Source organism: Centropristis striata, chromosome 22 (genome assembly GCF_030273125.1).
Source record: "Centropristis striata isolate RG_2023a ecotype Rhode Island chromosome 22, C.striata_1.0, whole genome shotgun sequence".
NCBI lineage: Eukaryota > Metazoa > Chordata > Actinopteri > Perciformes > Serranidae > Centropristis > Centropristis striata.
Genome location: NC_081538.1, coordinates 2226072 through 2247692, shown reverse-complemented (window position 1 = coordinate 2247692; position 21621 = coordinate 2226072). Strand labels below are relative to the sequence as shown.

The 21621-nt window shown below is 39.0% G+C and overlaps 1 protein-coding gene and 1 long non-coding RNA gene across 2 annotated transcripts in view; one reads left to right on the top strand and one right to left on the bottom strand.

Moving 5' to 3' along the window:
• Window positions 1-21621, top strand: part of snd1 (staphylococcal nuclease and tudor domain containing 1) — a 232043-nt gene that overhangs the window by 51784 nt on the left and 158638 nt on the right. Inside the window, exons 13-15 of the mRNA XM_059326285.1 lie at window positions 2138-2248; window positions 3874-3946; window positions 10038-10179. Of these exons, the coding sequence (XP_059182268.1) occupies window positions 2138-2248; window positions 3874-3946; window positions 10038-10179 (326 nt within the window). The remainder of the gene's footprint in view (window positions 1-2137; window positions 2249-3873; window positions 3947-10037; window positions 10180-21621) is intronic.
• The window catches only part of LOC131961026 (uncharacterized), a 135461-nt gene continuing 119385 nt past the window's right edge, over window positions 5546-21621 (bottom strand). Inside the window, exon 2 of the long non-coding RNA XR_009389818.1 lies at window positions 5546-5706. This is a non-coding gene — a long non-coding RNA (uncharacterized LOC131961026). The remainder of the gene's footprint in view (window positions 5707-21621) is intronic.

Here is a 21621-nt window from a genome sequence, read left to right as displayed (position 1 = left end):
ATCTGCATGCGTACACAGAGGTCAGGACCCGACCTCATGACCAGCCAATTACAACCCAGCATTAGCCAAGTCCACCAGCCGCTCCGGTCCACAGATAACAGTTGGCATGGCCCCCTATGAATGCCGAGGTCACGGGGGTGAAGCGAAAATGTTTTCGACCTTGCGTGACCTTGTCTTATGGTGTATTGAATTATTCACAATATCCCTGCTGGTGGTGCAAGTTAGTGCTCAGTAGCATATATTTCAGAAGAAACAGGCTCTGCTTTAAACTTTGCTGGAGCCTGTTAACATTCTAAAGCCATGCCACAGATGTGGAACGAATTAAAGGAAAAACCAACATGAAGTATTCAGATTATTTTAAGTCCGTTTCAATAATATTTTTTGTCAATATTGGCACTTTCTTGCCGTCCCTTCTGTCTAAGAGGAAGTTGAGACATAATGCATCAATTTTTCCCTGTGGTATCGAAAATGGTTTTGAATATCGTTATTTCTCAAGGTATCGTATCAAAGCTAGAAATGACCGTATTGACTAATATTGAGCCCATCATTCCTCCACAAGATATTCTCTCATTCATATATATATATATATATATATATATATATATATATATATATATATATATATATATATATATATATATATATATATATATATATACATATATATATATATATATACATACAGCATATACATGCTCAGGTTTGCCTTAGATTTACTGGAGTAGGACTGCACGATTTTGGAAAAATATCCAATTAAGGATTTGAATTAATTTAATTTTGATTATCAATATTGGAGGGAATGATCATTTTTGCACAATTATTGTATTTTTTCAAGTCTGTAGTATACATTCAGAAGGATAATTTGACAAATATTTTGCCTTATCCAACACCAAATGTGTCTAGATGGTAACATTGAGTTGGATTTAGATAATAATAATAATTATTATAATAATAATTATAATGACAATAACAATGATAATAATAAATTCAATCTAAAGATAAACTTTGAGGACAAAATAAGAAAGAGAAATACAGCCAGCAGTTTAAAAAAAAAAAAAAAAAAAATCCAATTAATAGGTGTTATTGTCTGTGAAGGAAAAGGTCAGCGAATAGGTTTTGTGGTTGCAACAAGGTGTGTAACATTGTGTCAGTTAGCAGGCCTCCAACATGAGGACGGACACATGCACTCAGGAACACACGCTCTGCTCTGAAGAGTTTACTTTTTGTTCCTTTTGTTTCTTTCCCCCACACTTGAACCAGAACACTGATGTCCGAGGGCGAGCCACTAAGTGCTGCATTAAGTACAACAATACTCCCCTCTTTCTGCCCTTCATCCTCTCTTCACTACATCTGTAACACAGCGAGGAAGTGCTTATTCAAGTGTGCAATGTCAACATTTAAGTGACCTTTGTTCCTTTTGCGAAGCCACCTTTGGGATTCGTCATGTCCTTTATTTTTTTATTTCTTTTTCTGTGGAGGTGGCTCACTTAGCCCATAAGAACCCAGACCCAGTAATCCTTAAAAAGGAAAAAAGTTATGGCGGATATACCACAGACCAAGTGGACCTTATGATATTTCTTATTTTTAATTAAATAAACTAGACACCTATTCTGCTTACAGAAACAAAAATTTGCCTTTTTCTTTGCATCTCCACAACATATATAACAATTGTGACATTAATAGTGATGTTTAACGATAAATTATTTTTTTAGATTTGTTTTTAACTAACAAAATAATATTAAATCAATCATAAATAAAAACAAATAACCATCTGCTTTTTTTGTTTTCATCTCCATAACATACATCACAATTGTGACTTTAATAGTGCAGTTAGACAACAAATTCCATTTCAGATTTGTTTTTAAGTAACAAAATAATAATAATAAATCGCTAATAAATAAATATAAATAACACTGCCTTATTTGACGGCTTCTCAACAAGCTACTGTAGCTGCAGGACACTAAAAAACGCACGTATGTACTTGAGAAAACATACATGAACATTACTAGAACATTTAAAATGTTTGTGACACCTGTGTCACCATGGGTTCTTATGGGTTAAAATTCTGTGTGAACTCTAAAGGTTCTGCTTGTTGCTTCATATGAAATTAATCTCTATTTCTCTCTCTCTCTCCCAGCAACATAGCCGAGGCTCTGGTCAGTAAAGGCCTGGCCACCGTCATCCGATACAGACAGGATGATGACCAGCGCTCCTCCCACTACGACGAGCTGCTCGCTGCAGAGGCTCGGTGAGAAACGCACACATATACACACACACTTTCACACAAAACACTCTCACATTAACTCCTTCATCTCCATTTTACCTGAGCCTACACACTCCACACGATGGGGCATGCTCATTCTCATAAAGGCATGTTATTATGCTTCTAATAAAAACATGCATGTGCACACACTGCACTAATCTCTTACACAAACCCTTTTTACACAGATACACACACTCCATTCTGCCATCCACGACTTCTCTATGACCTTGAGAAATTTTGCTCTTGGGAAGAGGAAGAGAATTGAATGACCTTGAGGCCCCCCCCCCTTCCAAATTGCTTTTACATTTTCTGCTACAGCCAACATGGCTCAGGTGAAACAACTCTTTTTTTTTTTAGCCGTTTTACCATCATAAGTCACAGCTCATTACAGCTGTTATATTTTCCCCAAGAAAATATATCATTGATCTCCCATATTCACTCATACATATATCCTCCCTGCTTTTTATTTTATTTTTTTTTATATACATACATGCACACATGTGCACCTTCCCAAGTGCTGGACGCTAAATCAGAAGCCCTCTTTACACAGGCCCTATGAATATAATTATATGGAGGTGCAGTGGAGAGATTTAGTACAAGCTTTATTACTCTGCCATAGATTAAGATCTGCTGGCTATAGGTAGAGCAGATGCAGCCACAGCCTCCTTTTTATAGGACTCTTTCACTCCCCTTTCTCTCATGCAGTGTCACTGCCCACCCGCCCTCCTTTTTTCTTTTTTTTTTGCTCTCTCCCTCCTCCCGCTTTCCTTCTTCTTTTGCACATTTTGTCCTTATTTCTCCACCTTAGCCGTTTTCAATTTTGTCCTTCTTTGGCCTTGCTCTTCTGTGTCTTCTCTTCTCCCATTTCTCTTCCTCCCTCTCTCTCCCCCTCTCTCTCTGTCTTTGTCCCTGGCGGGGTCTTATTAGAGTTGATGAGAGGTTTCTCTCTATAGCCTAGGTTTTATTTTTAGTTCCCCCTTGCACGAGGCCAATGGCCTGCAGCCTTCAAGAAACCTCCTCCAGGCTATTAAATGCACATATATACATGCTTGCATAAATGCACACGCTCCATCTCTGAAGGAAGCGGTGGCCTGTTTCCCAGTGACCCATAGGTGGCATTATTCAACCCCGCAGCCGCAGCCACAGTGGTCATCTTCACGTCATTTGGCCCTTGAGGCTTTTTAAAGCAGCGGCCACTAGCAGCGGTCATCATAACTAAAGCCCTCGCTGCTTCTAAAGGAGCAACCCTCGTCTCTCTACTTCTCCCCATCCATCCATTGCAACAATAATTTCTCTTCCATTATAATTTCTCTACCACCATTTCTCCTTTTCATCTCAAGCCTATACATTATATACTGTGCAAAAAAAAATCCACCCTGTAGCGCTTCCAGTCGAGCCATAATGGCAGTTCAGGGAAAAGATACTTGAATGAATTTACATCCTTCTTTACAAAGCCACAATGGCTCCGTTTTTGTATCTACAGTGATTACTCAAAGGGCTCCCATTTCTTCAGGTCCGTTAAGCCTCCTGCCCTATGCTTTCTCAGTTTATTATATATTATTATTGTGCTTGAGCAATGTTCTTTTTTTTTGTGGTTTCACTGATTGTAGGGCCATCAAGAACGGGAAAGGGCTGCACAGCAAGAAGGAGGTTCCCATCCACAGAGTGGCTGATATTTCTGGGGTATGTACCTTTTTGTGTTTCTGTATTTTACAGCCTGACCGATATGAAATAGGGAAAAATTAATGAAAAGAAAATGCTTAATTGAAAATTTAAAAATAATTAATAAAATAAAATAAAAATAAAAATAACTTCTGATGTGGTGGCTGATATATTTAGTTTTTTTAATAGCTATGATAGTACTAGACTTTTTCTATGTGGATTGTGCACCGATTTGACTATGCAAAGGTACTCAGAAGGCTGCTTTCTTTAATAAATAACTTGGAAGAATATTTAACATTATGTATATACATACCATGAATTTCATTATCAATCAATTCTACAAATGAATACTGAGAAAATAAAGAATAAATAAATAAATACAATAAATAGCTAAATAAACATCAATGTATGCTTAGTATCAGTCAGTTGCTGATTATTTAAATAAAGAATAAATAAAAATGAAATAAAAGCTTAATAAATATCAGTGTATGCTCAGTATCAGTCAGTTGCTGATTTTTTATATATAGAATAAATTAAAAATAAAATTAAGGCTTATTAAACATCAATGTATGCTCAGTATCAGTCCATTGCTGATTATTTAAATAAAGAATAAATAAAAATAATATAAAGCTTAATAAACAGTTTATGCTTTGTGTCAGTCAACTGCTGATTATTTAAATAAGGAATAATAAAAATAATATAAAGCTTAATAAATATCAGTTTATGCTCACTATCAATCAATTACTGATTATTTAAATCAAGAATAATAATAAAAAGATTAATTGTATAATAATATAAACATAATTATAATTATATAAACAGTGTATGCTCAGTATCAGTAAATTGCTGGTTATTTAAATAAATAATAAATAAAATAAAAGCTTAAACAGTGTATGCTTAGTATCAGGCAATTGCTGATTATTTCAATAAAGAATAAATAAAAAATAAAATTAAAACTTGCACCATTCTAATTCCAATACTTATTGTAAATAAGTGCACCCCATCCATCCTAAATAATATTATTGTATATGTCTGATAGGCCAGTATTGAGTCATAAAATCGGGTGTATACAAAGGTTAACCCACACAAGGGAATGGAAGCTTTTCCATGATGTATAATAGGACAAGCATCTCTCAACACGCACACTGACATCATTTAATAATTTTTCACTCATTTACACAAAACCCCCATGACACTCAAAGATCATCGATGCCCAAAAGCGACTGACTTGTTCTGCCACACGGAGTAATTCTCTGAAGACAATCTATAATCCTCCGCTCACAGCCCCGTCCCCGTTCCTCACAGCCGGTTTCCTCATCTTAAAGAAACTAAGCGGCCTCTAAAAATAATCAGCGCCATTAATAAAACCATCAGTGGTGCTTGGTCCTTGCTTGTTTACGTGTGCCCAGGGGCTTGATAGAGGCATCATTTGGCTAATGAAGCCTGATTGGGAGTGCTCACCAAATGAACATTAGTGCAGGGAGCCCATAAAATCTCTCAGTAACAAGTAATAGGCGATCGGTACACTTTGTTTTAAGCTTGTGCTTTTGTTCAAAAGAACTTGGAGGCTGGTTTTTAAATTTGACCCCTGTGTTTTCAGTTTTTTTTTTCCCCACTCTCTTCTTCAGTCTGTAATTCTGTGAAAGTCAGGCAAGTTTTCATTCCATTAGTAATTGTAGAGACACTCCAGAAAACTGTTTATTTCTAAAGGGGGCATTTCCTTTTTTTTACCATCTTGGTTTTCACAAGAGATGTAGTCCTATATGGCAGTAATTCTCAACCTTGGGGTCGCGAGATGATTTCTGGGGGTCGCTAAATCATTTTGGAAGTCAGCTCTGTCTCCACTGTGTTAAAGTGTTCATGTGTTAATGTGTTTTTGGTCACTTAATGTCTTTTTTTGGTCATTTTGAGGGGGGGTTTTGTTTGTCATTTTGTGTCATTTTGTGTCTTTTTGTGTCTTTTTTGGTCATTTTGTTTCATTTTTTGGTAATTTTCTGTCTTTTCTGGTCATTTTGTGTCTTTTTTGGTCATTTTGTTTCATTTTTGGTCATTTAGTGTCTTTTCTGGTCATTTTGTGTCTTTTTTTTGTCATTTAGTGTCTTCTCTGGTCATTTTGTATCCTTTTTTTGGTCATTTTGTGTCTTTTTTTGGTCATTTTGTTTCCTTTTTGGGTGATCTGAACTGTGCGTGTGAGATTCTGTTCAGTGAGCAGGGGTCGTGGACAACATGCATGTTAAATTGGGGGTCGCGACTCAAAAAGGTTGAGAACTATTGCTATATGGCTACAGGCTGCCACAGTGCTCTTCTATACCCGAGCGCAGTACTCATTAAGTCACTATACACTGCAGTGTTGTAGCTGTCCAAAGTTGTCAAACTGAGTGGCTGGGCTAGATGAGCTCACATGGAGAGGAGAGCAGCACTGAAGGCACTCGCACGGACATTAAATGCAGCACTATAATGGCCATTGTCGCTTTGCTCGCTACTGTTCTTGCTGTTGGCTTATTTTCAACATTGTATTACTCTCACACCACTCAAGAGGGAAATTGAGGTCAGTCAGTCAGGTGGTGGATAAGTCACCCTTTTGTACCTAGATGATATCAAAATCGTTTTGTTTTTTATCCTTGTTTTTTTGTTTTTTCCTTCTGTTTTCCCCAATTTGAAAAGGCCAATTTCCACTTTATTGTGACCTTTGTGTCTGCCAAGCCTCTCTCTGTTGGATTGGAGAAGGAATGGACAGCAGTGTTTTCTTTCTTAGTCATTTCAGCTGCTTTTTCCAGCTGACTGCTCCTTGTGGCTCTCCCATCGCTGTGTGGATTTCTTCGTGGGATCGAGAATTTTGATACTTTAACTGTATTCGTAGCAAGGTTATAATAGTTTTGGATTTTTCATTAGTTTTAGTTTTAATTTCGTTGTCAATTTTTGTTTTCAAATTCAGTTAGTTTTACTTAGTTTTTAGAGTGAGTGCTAGTTTTGATTAGTTTTAGTTTTTGGAAAATGCTTAGTTTTAGTTTAGTTTTTATTAGTTTTAGTTTTTTGTAATGGGGTATTTGTTGGGTGCCAGATTCAATAAGGTCACAATAAATGTTTCCTTTATTTCCTTTGTCTGATCCATCTCAGCCCCAATAAGTTTATTAAGTCATAAAACCAGATAGATTAAATAGATTTCATATCAACCAAAAAGGTTTACGGATGAAAAAAGTTGACAAAGATGGAAACTAAGGACATTTTCACTATAATTTTAGTTAGTTTTAGTTAGTTTTGTAACCACAAAATACAGTTTCAGTTAGTTATCGTTTTTTTTTAAACTCTCGTTTTTATTTTTATTTCAGTTAACGAAAATGTGTTTTCAATTCTAGTTTTCGTTATTTCGTTAGTTTTCGTTAACTATAATAACCTTGATTCGTAGAGAGAATGTCACTTTTTACCATTTTAAAAATCTCAAAATTGCGTCAAACGACAAAAGTTATGCAAAAGCTGTAACATTTTTTTTATTCACAATCGTTCAAGTGCCTTTTATATATCTCTGTGCTTGTCGACTAGTCCTCTCCTTATACATTTTGATATGCCACTACATGGTCTGCTGTGAATGACTCAGAATTGAACTTCAGAAACATTAGCATCTCATTGTCTCTCTCACTTGAGCTCTTTTGTAGTACTTGTACTTGTAGACTCTAGAGAGACATTTGGTTAAATTAATCACACCCTCTTTTTCTGTATTAGTCCTTTTTTTTCCATTTTATTTTAGCTGAGAGTGGTCCACCAGATTCTGCGGTCATGTACATGCTCAGTTAGCGGCTGTTTAAAGTGTCATCACCTTGCATTTGATCGGAGGCATGCAGCCAAGTTATTAAAGCTCTTTAACACCAACAGGACTTTAGTGCCTGGCTAATAAGTCCAACATTGCTCTGCATAACTGCTCTCAGATGTTATGCTGTTCCACATTGTCATCATCGTAACCTCCCCGTGTCTTATTGTGTCAGCAGGACAGATAAATTACTGGACCCTGTAAAATAATTATGACAGGGAATTGTTGTGCTGACTGAGCAGCCCTGTGCTATTTCATCAGGGCTTTTGCTGCATTTTATACTTATAAACCCCCCTCCCCCCTGAACTCAACTGGCTAAATTGACCACTTCCATGTGCAGCAATGACTTGGGAGTAGTTTCAGGGGGTGGTGCTCAATAATTAATCTTACTTTAATAACAAAGGAAGAGCAATATATGCCACACCCTACTTCCAAGTGGAGATTTTTACACATCTCACTCATTAAAAACTGTCCCAGTAACCCACCACAGGCTGTGGATAGCTTTTACATCTTTGCATGGTTGTGCTGAGTCATGCATTTGTGTGTGTGTGACTGTGCAGCCCCCTCTCAACTCTCCCTTATTAGTGCCACCCTGTTAGTGGTTTAGGTCAGTGCCATTATATGCAGCTGCAGCTCCTCCTTTCTCTTAGCATTTCCAACGGGACACACACAGGATTTGCAGCACAGTCCAGGATTGTTGCCAGTCACCGCCGGTAGGCGTGTGTGCACGCGCATGCACCAGTTGTTTGGCTAGGCTAATGTAATGAGCATACTAAAGGACCAAAATAGCAACATTGCCTCCCACCCCCCCCTCTCAACATCCTTCCCCTCCCTTCCCTCTTTTCTTTTCCCTTTCTCCTCTCTGCTGCACGCCCACACACAGCTGTACACGTGCACAGGCGCTCCCACACACACACAGGGAAAATACACACTCCTATACGTCAACATCCTTTAGCTTGGTGGCAAAGGATTATGTACATTGAGTGGGATGCCGTCACAAATAGAGCAGAGATAGGTTTATAAACGTATAGTGTAGGAGATGAACAGAGGAGGTGGGAGGAGAGTGGATAAAGCACTTGACTCACCTCGTACCTCTAAAGGTTGCATAATGAGGTCCTCTCCTCTCTCATGTCTCTTCCATTTTTTTTCTCAACCAAGTTAGACTGCACATCCCACTCACTGCAGGTGCTGTAAATGTGTTTGTGTGAACGACAGAATGTTTGGATCCGTTGTCTCCCACTCAAGGGGCTATTTCGGACTGCAGTGGGTGGAGTTCAGGTGGTGCATCTTATGGCTAAAGCACATAGCCTTTACTCAGTCCCACTGGTGGCCTGTGCTTCATGATGTCTCCAGTCCAGCTCTTCTGTTACTGTCCCACACAATGTGTAATAGTCGCTCAAAACAGGAAAAGAAATACCAGCTCATCCAAAACATGTCCTTTTATATTATTTTTGAAAATACATTTTTATGTCCTTACTTTCCCTTTTGGAACTCTGCCTTTCCCTCTGAGCAGTGCCACACACACACACACACGCAATACTCCATGACTGATTGTTGTGCCTACATGCTCATGCCTGGAGTAGGCACATATTAATTTTTTTTTTTTTTTTATCATTTATGAATCTGCCACTGCATCACCAACCCCTCCCTCCAATACGCATGATTTAGCTCCGCTTGTAATTTTGGCGCGGGCACAACAATAAGCTAGTGACTCAGCCTCGCAGACAGAGATTGGAGGCAGGAGAGGACGGAATTATTTTTGATTGCATGAATTACCAGACGTGTCACAGAGAAGCGGAGCGGACTTCATTAGGCCAGACCAAGATCTAGAGATATCTGGACAAAAGCCTGCAGAGTCCATCATCAATGAACCCATTTAGTCTGTCTTGTGGTTACTTTATATGTGGCTCAGTTTCTGTGGATACTGTATCAGGTTTATTTTTGTAGCAAATATTTTAAACGTTGTATTTTTAGTTGAAATACTACCATATGAAAACACACATTCGATATAATTAGAAAAATAACATGTAGTGGTAGCAAATCATCTGATGTCAAAACCATGTCAGAGAAGAGATGAGAAGTTTTGTTTTGAAACAAAATTTTGAACTGAGCCATGTTGGTTTTGAAAAAGCTGACTCTTCAGAATGAAACAGATCACTTTTCACAACATAATTGTTGCATCAGATGTCAAAAAGTGTGTTCGGTTTACAACTGTTTGTATAAACATGTTGTACAGATATTAGAATAAAAAAGGGTCTTGCATCAAACATCATCTAACCTAGTTTCTCTTCCTTTTTTGTCCCGCAGGAGACACAGAAAGCCAAGCAGTTCTTGCCCTTCCTGCAGCGGGCCGGCAGGTCAGAAGCCGTGGTAGAATACGTCTTTAGTGGCTCCCGCCTCAAGCTGTACATGCCCAAAGAAACCTGCCTCATCACATTCCTCCTCGCCGGTGAGTAGAGCGCTTTCTTTACCGGGTGTGAAGTGTCATGTAACCATGTCAAATATGGTGAAAGTTCATAGGCATATCATTTGAAAGAGAGAAAAAAACCGGTGTGTGTGTATTGGAGCAAAAGCAGTGTTTGCCATATTGAGACTTTTGACAGCTCTGAGATCAGAGATCAGAGATCCTCACACCTTTCAGCAGGCGCCCTGACGGGGCACGGGGCTAGCCGGGTATGTTGCACCATCCTCTTTGAAAACACCAGGGCTGGCGTGGAGCATGTGTCCCCTTTGAACCCGCCTCCCCCTCTCTGGCTCTCTGCCAAAGTTGAAACAGACTCGCGCTCTGCTCTCCACTTCTTTTCTGTTTTACCACAGTGGTCATCTTCATAAGAAACGAGCCACTGTTTCAAAGTAAAGAGGTTTAAACTCCAGTGGATGGGCAGCTGTTGTCAGGTTTTTAATGCTTTATGGGCCTGCTGAAAAAAACAAACTTTTCTATCTCTTTATTATTATTAGTTTATTTAAAAGGGGACAGTGCAATTTCATAAAACACATGATTATACATGGTTAAAAAAGCCAGAGTTAGCCAGAAGGCTAGTTTTCATCTGTAGTCCCCTGGCCATGATGTAAAAAAGCAGAGAATTACGAAACAAAAAACAAACAAACAAACAAACCAAAAAAAAATATGTACAATATACAAAATACATATACAAACACTTACGATACGATTAAGAAAAAATACAACATCACATACAACATCACAATGTAACATTTTATCATAACATCAAAACAACACAACAGGCTTATCTTTTAGTGTTGGCAGCATGAGGTGTTGATAAGCCACAATTTCAACTTTTTTGTAAAGGCCTTGTATGTTGTTAGCAGTTTAACCTCCTCAGGTACTGAGTTCCACACACTTGCACTCCTTACTGACCAGGCCGACTTACTGAAAGTGCTCCTGACAGAGGAATGTAACAGTCACCTCTGACAGAGCCTCCAGTAACACGCTCAAGGCTGTTTTAGTCAAAAGATTTTCCTGAGGTCATATTGTGAAAACTTTTACGTTCTCAGAAAGTAAAGTTGTGTCTTTTGGTATTCAACAAGCGTCAGTTCATCCTTCTTACCTGAGTTTGTTTTCCTTGCCTCCTTCCTGATGAACAGTATGGGTGCTCAGAGGACAGATAATAAATTGGAAAGAAATAGAGCCAGTCAGTTGAATACATCACCCTCTGTTGTGGTACATTATAAAGGCATTTTCCCTTTATTTTCTGACATTTTACAGACAAATTGATTCATCAAGAAAGTAACCAGCAAATTAAAAAATAATGAAAACAATCCGTCCCAGAATGGGTCCATTCTTTTTAGGCTTTTCTGCCCATTTTTCAGCACGGGACAGTAACACTAGTTTAGTGCAAGATGCAGATGGGATGAAATACAGACTGTTTGATAGCAGGTCTAGTCGTTTATTCCAGCTCCTCGACCGCCCTGACAGTTTGCGCTAGTAATAAAAACACTAAGACTGTATCTTTGGCAGCCAACAATGATTTGCACATCCTTTCAGATCATGGGAATGGTGAGAATGCTTATCCCCTCCACAACGGATGATGCTCTTTGTTGTAGTCGCAATAAAAATCTGTTTCAATCCATCTCCATTTCAGTCACACATTGGCCAACCATACAGTTCCTCTCCATTTCCAGTAGGACAAACGCCATATATTTCTGACAAACACTCAGATTCAGTTTAATTATGCGTGGCTGAATTGTCGATGCATTAATTAATCTTGTAATTTGCTTCTGATTGTCTTGGCTATCCACTGATGGTTTTCGTAATTGCATTTTTTTGTCCACTGCCTCCCGCAAAATGTATTGACACAGCCCCTGCCAATAAGCAGTCTGTAATATAGGATGAAGATTTTTTTATTTTTTTATTTTTTTTATAGCACCGTTGTGACAATTTCCCCCTTTAATGAGAGTGCTTAGTGGAAATGTCAGGTGTGTGCGAGATGGTGTTTACACAGTCGGTCTACTTTTGGAATGATTTTTTTCAATCAAAGGTTATTAGCAAATCGTAAGTAGCACATTACAGCTGATAGCCTGTGTGCGTGTTTGATTAAGGTCGTCCCCAGAAGAAAAGATTCATTTGGTGAAAATGAGACGACAGGTATTGTCTTTAATATACACATTAGGCTGGATTAGCTCTGATTGATATAAATGATCCCCTTTCCTTTATTCTGTATTTTTAACCTCTATTCCAATTAGAGTCCTCTGTATCACTTGAAGAGCTCTCTGGTGTGTGTCTCCCAGTAGGTGTGTGTGAGTGCTTTTTCTTGTCATCTCATTTCCTCCCCGTATTTTTTTTTCCTTTTAAGGATGGGATGTTTATGCGATGCAATATTATGACTGGTGGGTCGTGGCCTCACTGTTTCCGTGCATGTATGTTGTTGTATGCATGTTTTTTCTTTATCTGATAACAGATGTAAAGCCTTTAACCATACATGAAATGAAGCCCGTAGGCGCAAGCAGCCCCTTATTATCTCTATACCTCTAATCTCCAAGCGCTTCCTATCTCCTTCCTTTTTCTCTTTCCTGTCAAAGTTATCTTCCCGTGTTTTATTCACCCCATAGGCTGTGTTGTGAAATGACACATACGTGATAAATTGGCTGCCCTCGAGCCTCTTGTGTTTGTCTGTGTATGAAACGGGCAGAAGCCCTTTTGACCTTTTCTCTTTAAACCATCACACGTCAGTGAAAGATAATGAGGTGTGTTGAGAGCAGATCCTAGTTATTCGTGGTTCAGATACGCTCAGTATTTTAAAGTTAAATAGACCTCTCATCATAGTAGTAGCAGCGCTTGAAAATGTTATGTATGGACATAGTTATGCATATTAAACTGAAGAATATAAAACAAATTTGTGTGAGTTTTAGTTGAAAGGGTAAAATTTTATTTAACACACATCTCTATCTATGCATTTTCCTTACCCATACATTTTGCATCAAAAAAGTTGCTCTAAGCCTTTATTATAGGCGTGTTTCCACTGAGTACTTTCTGAGTACTTTTTGGAAAGCGGCTGAGTGTTTTGGCTCCGCCCACTAATCCAATCCAATCCCCCTTTATTTGTATAGCACATTTAAACAACACAAACGTCTCCAAAGTGCTGTACATAAAATCAACAATAAAACAAACAATTCCAATCAGCAATAAATAATAAGTGTATAAATCTAAAATGATGCCATAAATAAAACAATACAATCAAACAGATAAACATAGTAAAATAAAATAAAAGACGTAGTTAAAAGTAGTAAAATAAGTAAAAGAAAACTGTTTCCATACAGGTACTTTTGCAGCGGCTGACCAACAGAGTTCAAACCGACACAGCAAGTAGTGTTGCCAACTTAGTCACTTTGTCCCTATATTTAGTGACTATTCAGACCTCTCTAGCGACCCTTTTTCAAAAAAGCGACTTGCAAAATATGTAGCGACTTTTTCTTTTCAGAAAAGTATCTACCTGAGGCAGGTACTTTCTGAGCCGCAACCTGTGTAATTGGGCGGATTTTGAGCGAATCCTCTCTCCCAAGACACACCCATAGCAGCTCACTAGAGGGAAAAGTACCTAATTGAAACACGCCTAATGTCTTATAAGCATAGTTGAAAGGTTTGTCCTTAAAGGGATATTTTAGGTTCTTTACAAAGCCACCAGACCTTTGACAAAAACAGCTTGTTTGTGTGACTTTGGTGGATCCCAGCTGGCCCAAATTCACAAACTAACACAAACAAACAAAATGTTCAAGGCAGAAGTAGAGCAGCAACTCATGTGTTCCTTGTGGTAAAATGACTGTTTTTGCAAAAGGATTCTGGTGGCTTTGAAGAGAGCATTGAAAGTTATAATGGTGTCAGTTCCCAGTCAAAAGAGCTTTCAGCCAGCAAGCTAAGTGGTGAAAATGTATAAATATTAAATATATTTGTGTGAGGGTTCAGCAGCAAAACCCATTTTAGCCACCAAATAATCAGAACTTGAGAAACTACTCTCCCTTTAATACTTTTAAAAGATCAAGTATCTCCCTTCCTCATAATTGCTCCATTCATTTTATATTAAAGGACATAAGCTGACCAGTAAATATTGACTTCATGCAGACAAATGGAGAATGTATTCAAAAGATGCTGCTATCAAAACAAGTCTTCCATTAGTCATCTGTTTTATTAGCCGTGTTCTCTTCAAACTGTTCCTATCATGGCCAAATTTTTATTCTTTAACAATGTCGTGGGAGGCCATTGAAGAACAAACTGTTTACAGTAGAGTTGCAAATGAAAAGATCCCAAGGCAGTGAGTGATGTAACATGAAGTCAAAATTATAAAAAAAAAGCCCAGTGCATGCATCTTTGAATCTGAACTACCAGCTTGCTTAGCCAGCGGCGTCCTTGCTCCTCGTTCCAGCCATATTATATTATTTGTCCTGATTTAATACCGAACCCCATTCATTGCTTGTTTCTCCAGCGAGGCACCTCAAAGCCTCAGTATCATCTTCGCACGCAGTCTCCTTCCTCCTCCAGAGTTTTCCTTGATGGATAAAGACAGTGCTTTAAGAAAATACTGGGGGGTGAGGAAACAAAGGGGAGCAAGAGAAGCTGGGGCTTCAAAGAGGGCCGGAGGTGTGCTCAAGGAGTTGAAGGGAAGTTGCCTTTCCTCTCCTCCCCACATCACCTTTCCTTTCTTCTCGTCTCACTCGCTGGCCCGCGTGGTGTCACTTCCGTATGCAAGTTTGATAAAGGGTAAAGGAGTCATCCTGTTTCCCAAAGGGAAAGGAGGGCTTCAACGCAGGAAAGGGGTTTGAGAACGTGGTGAAAGGAGGGGTAGAAGGATGATGAAAGGAGGAGGAGGTGAAGTAAAAAGTGTGGAGGCAGAAAGGAGAGGGTAAAGAGAGAAGGGGGGGTGTGGTAAAGGAAGACAAAAAAGTACAATTGATGTGGAGTACGTGGGTATAAAGGCCTGTTGAAGCTAAGGGAGACCAAGCAGTGAAAAGGCCATAAAAGTTTACTGTCTTCAATAGCTTTCAGAGTTTCTGACGGAGGCCACAGCAGGTGAAGCGTACTTTCAAAAGTTTCTCAGAAAGGTATGTTGAGCAGCAGTCTGTCAAAAAGATGAAACACCCATCACTCGGACACAAAGATTTACAGTGTCAGCAAGAAGCATTAGCCATCCCAGTGTGTGGCTCGGTGCCATTTGTCCGATTTTTGATATCGGAGTGTATTTTTTGTGTGTGTATACCTGTGAGCTGGTACACTTCCTGCAGTGTGAGTGCAGCGGATGGAGAGACGGTGGAAGTGGAGCAGAAAATTTGTAGACTTGTTTCCTAAAAATGTCTTTGTGCAAAAAAAAAGAAAAGGAAGTTAAGCATAGTAGCAAGTCAGTCATGAAAAGTCTGCGAATAAAATGTTCCCGTGCTCGTCTGTGACCTCGACATATTAGTGTCCTTGCGTGTGACTGCAGCACTGCGTCTCATTGAGATTCACAGTTATTAGAAAGCAGAGGTCTGGATGTTTTCAGGGCCTTGAGACACATTTTAAGGCCTGCCACATAATAAAAGTGCTGTCAAGGAAATAATATTATGTTAATAACACTTTATTGGCATTGACTTTATTGCATTATAAGCTGTAAATTTGAACATAAACATGGTCTATGAGTTGCATCAGCTGACAACAAATCAAGCTTCCATCAAGCTCACGTCTAGCCTACAACTAATACTTACCTTTAATAAATATCAAATTGATTTTGCTGTGCATGAGAAATGATGAAATGTGAATTTCATTATGGTTTATTACGCTTCTGTCTAGTAAAGGTGACATCTGATATGGGCTTTAGTTAATTGGAGCCTGCAGGAAAAAAAACATAATTTTTCTAAGTATTAATAACTTCATAGGCCTTCAACTGATCATGTCACAAGGTAGCTTTTGATTCAAAGAACCTATTTCATGCTTTTTCAAGTAAAATATCACATTTTTAAAATATTTCATCAGCACCGTTGTGTGCTTTTGAGGTATGGACGTATGCCGAAAGCCCCGTCTGAGGTAATGAGGCCTTACATTAGAGCGCCGTGGTGAGCTAATAGTGAGGCGGAGGGATGGATCGAGACGATAAAAGAGAGGAATAGTCAAACAATCCTAGGATTTTCCTTCACAGCATGCTCTCTACGTCTGCCTTCCTTTCACCTTCTCTAACCTCTTTGTCTTGCCAACCTGCATCTTTCACCCGCTGCTGAACTTCCTGCATGGAACTGACTTGTACCCTGGTAGGAGAGATACTCAGGGAAGATTAATAAGATGAAGAAGAAACTTAAATGGAAGTAGAATGGCCTTCAGAGACAGCAGACCTCTGCCATGGCGCATGGTGCATTCGCATGCTCCTGGGATAATCCCGTTTCCAGAGTTCGGAAGTCGTTCTCTTGACTTGGATGTGTCCATGAGCTTTAATTTGCAATGCTGAAACAACATGGATGCTTAAAAAAGATGTTTTTAATTTCTTGGAGATGATCGTTGTTTCTAGTGTTTGTGTTATAAGTAGCAAAGGAAACAGATTAATTGAGCCATGAAATATTTTTGATTTGATTTGAATCATTTATATCAAATATGCAACAACAATACAATAATAATAATGCATCAACAGGAGTCAGCCCTAGTGACTCCTGCACTGATAAGGCCGCCAAGCACTCTATAAAAATGGCACAACAATTTGAAAGAAATACAGATGCATCTCAATAAATTAGAACATGATGGAAAAGTCTATTTCCAGTAGTTCAAGTCAAACAACCCCAACCAAGTATTGAGTCATATAGATGGACATACTTTTCATAGGCCAACATTTCCATATTAAACAGACTTTTTAAAATTGGTCTTTTGTAATATTCAATTTTTTGAGACACTGAATTTTAGGTCTTCATTAAATGTAAGCCATAATCATTATAATTAGAATAAATTAAATTGATTGAGACATAAATTCTGTGTATAATGGATCTATATAATGTGTTATTTCCCCCCTTTTAATTGAATTACTGACATAAATTAAGTTTTCTATGATATTCTAATTTATTGAGATGCACCTGTATGATCAGGAAACATGTTTTTTATAATTCCAACACCACATGAATGCAGCACAAATTCCCAATGTAAACAAAAGTGAAAATGAATTTCTGTATCCGCCCAGTGATTTGGATCTGCTCCAAAATGTAATGCGTTCTTTCTTGGCCCATCCTACAACCTTCCATTAACTTTCAGGAAAATTGGGCCTGTTGTTTTTCTGTAATCCTGCTGACACACAGACAAACAAACAGACAAATCGCACCAAAAACATAACCTCCTCGGCAGACGTAATGATAGTCAAATGGGAGATGAGTATTTGAGCTGAAATAACACACAAATGTGCAGTCTCACTTACCTTCCCGGCTTTTAAGGTCTTTGTTTGTTTGCCTGTCACTGTGCTAATTATGTCCTATCAACAGCTTGTCAAGAATCAAGAGTTTATAACTTCATAACAATAAATAGACGGACACTAATGGAATTCACACTGAGCACACTGTGTCCTGCAAGTATCCTTTTATACCTGCCGACATGGCGAAGCAAGAGCACGAAGCGTCTGGCAGGTTATGAGCAAAAAGTCAAAAGGCTAATCGATATGCACATTATTAGTGTAGGACACTGCAGCATGATGTATGTTTTGTGTAAACTGCAGCGATGATACTAATGCACAGCAGCCGCACATCGCCACATTCCTCCCTCCAGACCCAGTTCTACAAGATGAAGCTCATTATCTCGCCTTGGTTAGTCAAGGGAGAGAGGTCAACTCAATCCTGTTCCTTTCATATGTCGGGTCAACAGAAAACACATACAGGGGATGAAAAATATATTCAGAAAGGAAACTGCTCGACAAAAGCGAATGCATATGAATTCATCCAATTAGTTTTGGTTTCTGAGAGCAGTGAAGACATTCCTCACTGAGAGCAATCCAGCCTGTGTGCGTCAGTTGTGTATTTGCATGGCAATTACTGGTGCATCTTAATGGCTGCAAGTATTGAGCCCCCTTTTCCCACTGGAAAAACCCCACTAACACCCACTAACACCTGGCTTTTGTCTTTAGCAGGAAAGGTTAGAATCGACATTCGTTCCCAGGACTAATGACTCTGCAGTAGTAACAGGTTATTATCGGCTTCAGCTTCGATCTGCAGTGACGGAAATGTGACATCCGTGTGGATGCGCTAATTTTACCCCCTTTTTTTCTCTGCGCAGTGCCACAAATTCCTCATGTCTCTGTTCAAGCAGCACTTGAACATTGCTGCAAATTAGTCAGAACTGAGCGTTAAAAGAGATTGAATAGGTAACAGATATAAGTAACCAGCGTTACATTTTTATTGATCTCCATGCTGCTTTCTACTGTTTTTCGTCTTGTTTGTGCCCTTGAACCTGGCAATGGGAAAGGAGTCTGTTACCCATTTCTTGCAGGTTTTCCTTGGTTTAAAAACCCATATATGCATGCTAATTTTGGTGGTAATTTTTTTTTACAAGTACTCCAGTATGATAATATGACAGATTATGTTAAAAGAATTGCTCGACAATTTGAAAAATACACCAATTTTCTCTAAATGAGAAGATGGATACTAGACCCATCATTATTCTGGAAGAGGAAAAAAAAAACCTCCAGCTCATTTGCATTTTTTTTTTAACTAATCACAATCATCTTGGGCGGCTCCAAGCCCAGGATGTAACAATAGTGCCACTGCAAAAAAGATGGCTGAGACAGTGGAAGGAGAGTAGAATGCTGCATGAAACAGGGGACCAACAGACTCATTTGTTCCATCTGTACTAAAGCAAGAGTACAGAAGTGACATTTTAGGTTTTAATGCTTTTAATATACTGCAAGCAACATATCTGGTGAATTTCTGTGTTGTTTTCTTCACTTTACAGCCACAAATGCTAGAGGGGGACAAGAAGCAGTGGGCAGCAATTTGAAAGGAATGAATTATATTTAGAAATGTATCCAACGCTACTTTTGTTTTGTTTGATATGGAGAATGATTATGGAAGAAAGATGGGGATTTATGAAAGGACAATTGTTGAGTCCATGCAAATGGAGGATCTGAGTTTTTGGGGGTGAGGAGGAGGACATCGTGTGTGTGTATGACGCAGCATTGAAGCTGTGTGTGTGTGAGCAAAGGGGGCAGGCAGTATTTCATCAGGCGCACGGCTCACCCCGAGTCACAGATTAAACTGTTACATCCTCTCCACGGGGTCTCGCCACCCGTCTCCAAGCCCGGGCGCCACGGGTGGCGAGCGCTAGAAACCCGCAGCATTATTAAATGAAACGCTTGATAGCTTGTCGTCTTTGGATATTTGGAAACAACACGAATTGATTCTTTAATCTGTTTATTCAGTTGTGCACTCTTTTGTTAAAGTCGTTGCTAACTCTGTTTTCAGTTCCGTCTCCAAAAGCCTGACACACACATTTTTTAAAATGAAGAAATCTAATATCCGCGTCTCGCAGATCTGATGACGGATGACTGATGCGGTTTGTGGTGGATTGATGGCGGCCATGCGCTTTAGGCCGGCGTGAGGAAACAGCACATGCAAGATGCTGCACAACGGCGCCCTGTGTGTGTTTGTTTATGTGTGTAGTGTGATGTCAGCGGTGATCAGCGTACGTCTTGTTTGTCTCCCAGATCAGATAAGATGGATATCCTGGAGTTTGACCCAGATGTTTATCTTGGTGTCAGCCGTGAGTTATGTATCATGGTGCAGGTTAAAATTGGCTGTGCTAAGTGACTCCTCGGCTCGCTTTAAATGCTGCAGGGAGGAAACTACAGTAAGTGTGTGCGTCTGTGTGCGACTCGCAGGATATTGAGTGCAGTTAAGAAAGCCGTAGATCATTTTAGCAGAGCGCGCTTGTGCACATTTGACTGCAGATATCGACCCATTTCTCTTTACTTATTCAGGATTATTACATTAAAATTTTGCCTATTAAATCCCAAATTTTTGCTTAATAATCCTATTACTTTGTCTTTGTGCATTAAGGTTTTTGGGATGTTTTTGTCTTTTGAGAGAGCTTGGGTTGGATTATGAATTGTTGCTGATGTGGGCCTGAAAATCCTTTTTAAGACATTGTACTACACGTGCTACAAGATTAAACATGACTTCCCTGTGTGTTACATTCCCAAGCAGTCCCCATTCTTAGAATTTTTGGGTTGTAACAACATGGTTGGATGCTCTTATTGTAAGTCGCTTTGGATAAAACCATCAGCTAAATAGATGTAGTGTAATGTGGTCTTTCCCGTGGATTATGTTAGAAAACACAGTTCCAGCTTTTATCCTTGCTGCAGCCAACCTAAGAAGCCCGGCCAAACTATCTCCCTCCCAGCAATTACTTTACCCACCAAATTTTTGCAAAGAGTGTGCAGTATTTACTCTCCCATTGTCTTTCCTCTATAGTCTTTTTCTCTACTTTTTATTCATCCTCCCTCATCCCCTCCTCTTCTCTTTTTTTCTGGCACTGTTGTGGCCACAATGTCCCACGTGGAAGTCCTGTCCTAGTCCACTTCTATAAATACTTTGAGATGATCTTGGCCACCAGTGTCTCTTCCTCCTCCTCCTCCTCCTCCTCCCTGCTATTCAGGAAGCTCTTAGTGTATTTTATTAAATGTTAGCATAATAGTATACGTGAAAGAGTGCCTCTATTAAGATACAGGCCGATAAACTTTATTAAATCAGTTTGTTATTGTGAGGCTTGCATGTGTCTTTCTTATTTACTTAGTGTGGAAATCCTTTTTTTTAATATATATCCTTGTCATTTAAAGCACAAGAAATCGTTTTATCACAGTCATGGAGAATATTCCAGCTCGAGTGACAAGATGGAAATAGTTTAGTGCAAAACAAAACTTTCAAAACAAAAGCATTTCTAATCGGTTTTAATGCTCCCTGCCGTATACTGAAGACATTTATGACTTACAAAAAGGTTGACTCAACAGTTCTTCATAACTCTTTGGTGCTGACTGTCCTGTGGCCTCATTTTGCCTTTCCTGGGTCCTTTTCCCTTCTCTGCCAGTGTGAATACGCTGATGTCTCCTGTTCTTGTTCTCATAAATGGGACAGACATGGGCAGAGGTTTCTGCAGGGAACACAAAGTACTAAACAGGAAAAAAAAAGATAGTAGGTTATTTTATCTAGTTATAAAATCACACAAAAAACAAAGTTTGCCAGTTAGGTAAGATGACTTGTTAAAGGGGGACTGATGTAAAATCCCTACAAGAACTTTGCATTTGGAAAAAAAGAAAAGAGAGAATTATACAACAAATATGGCCTATAAAACAAATCTTAAGAGGTTTCCTTTGATAGATGTTACAGAGAGAACAACAGCCAAGGTTTTGACACACAGTCCCCCCATTTAATGCCATGGTTAAACACTTTTGCAGAC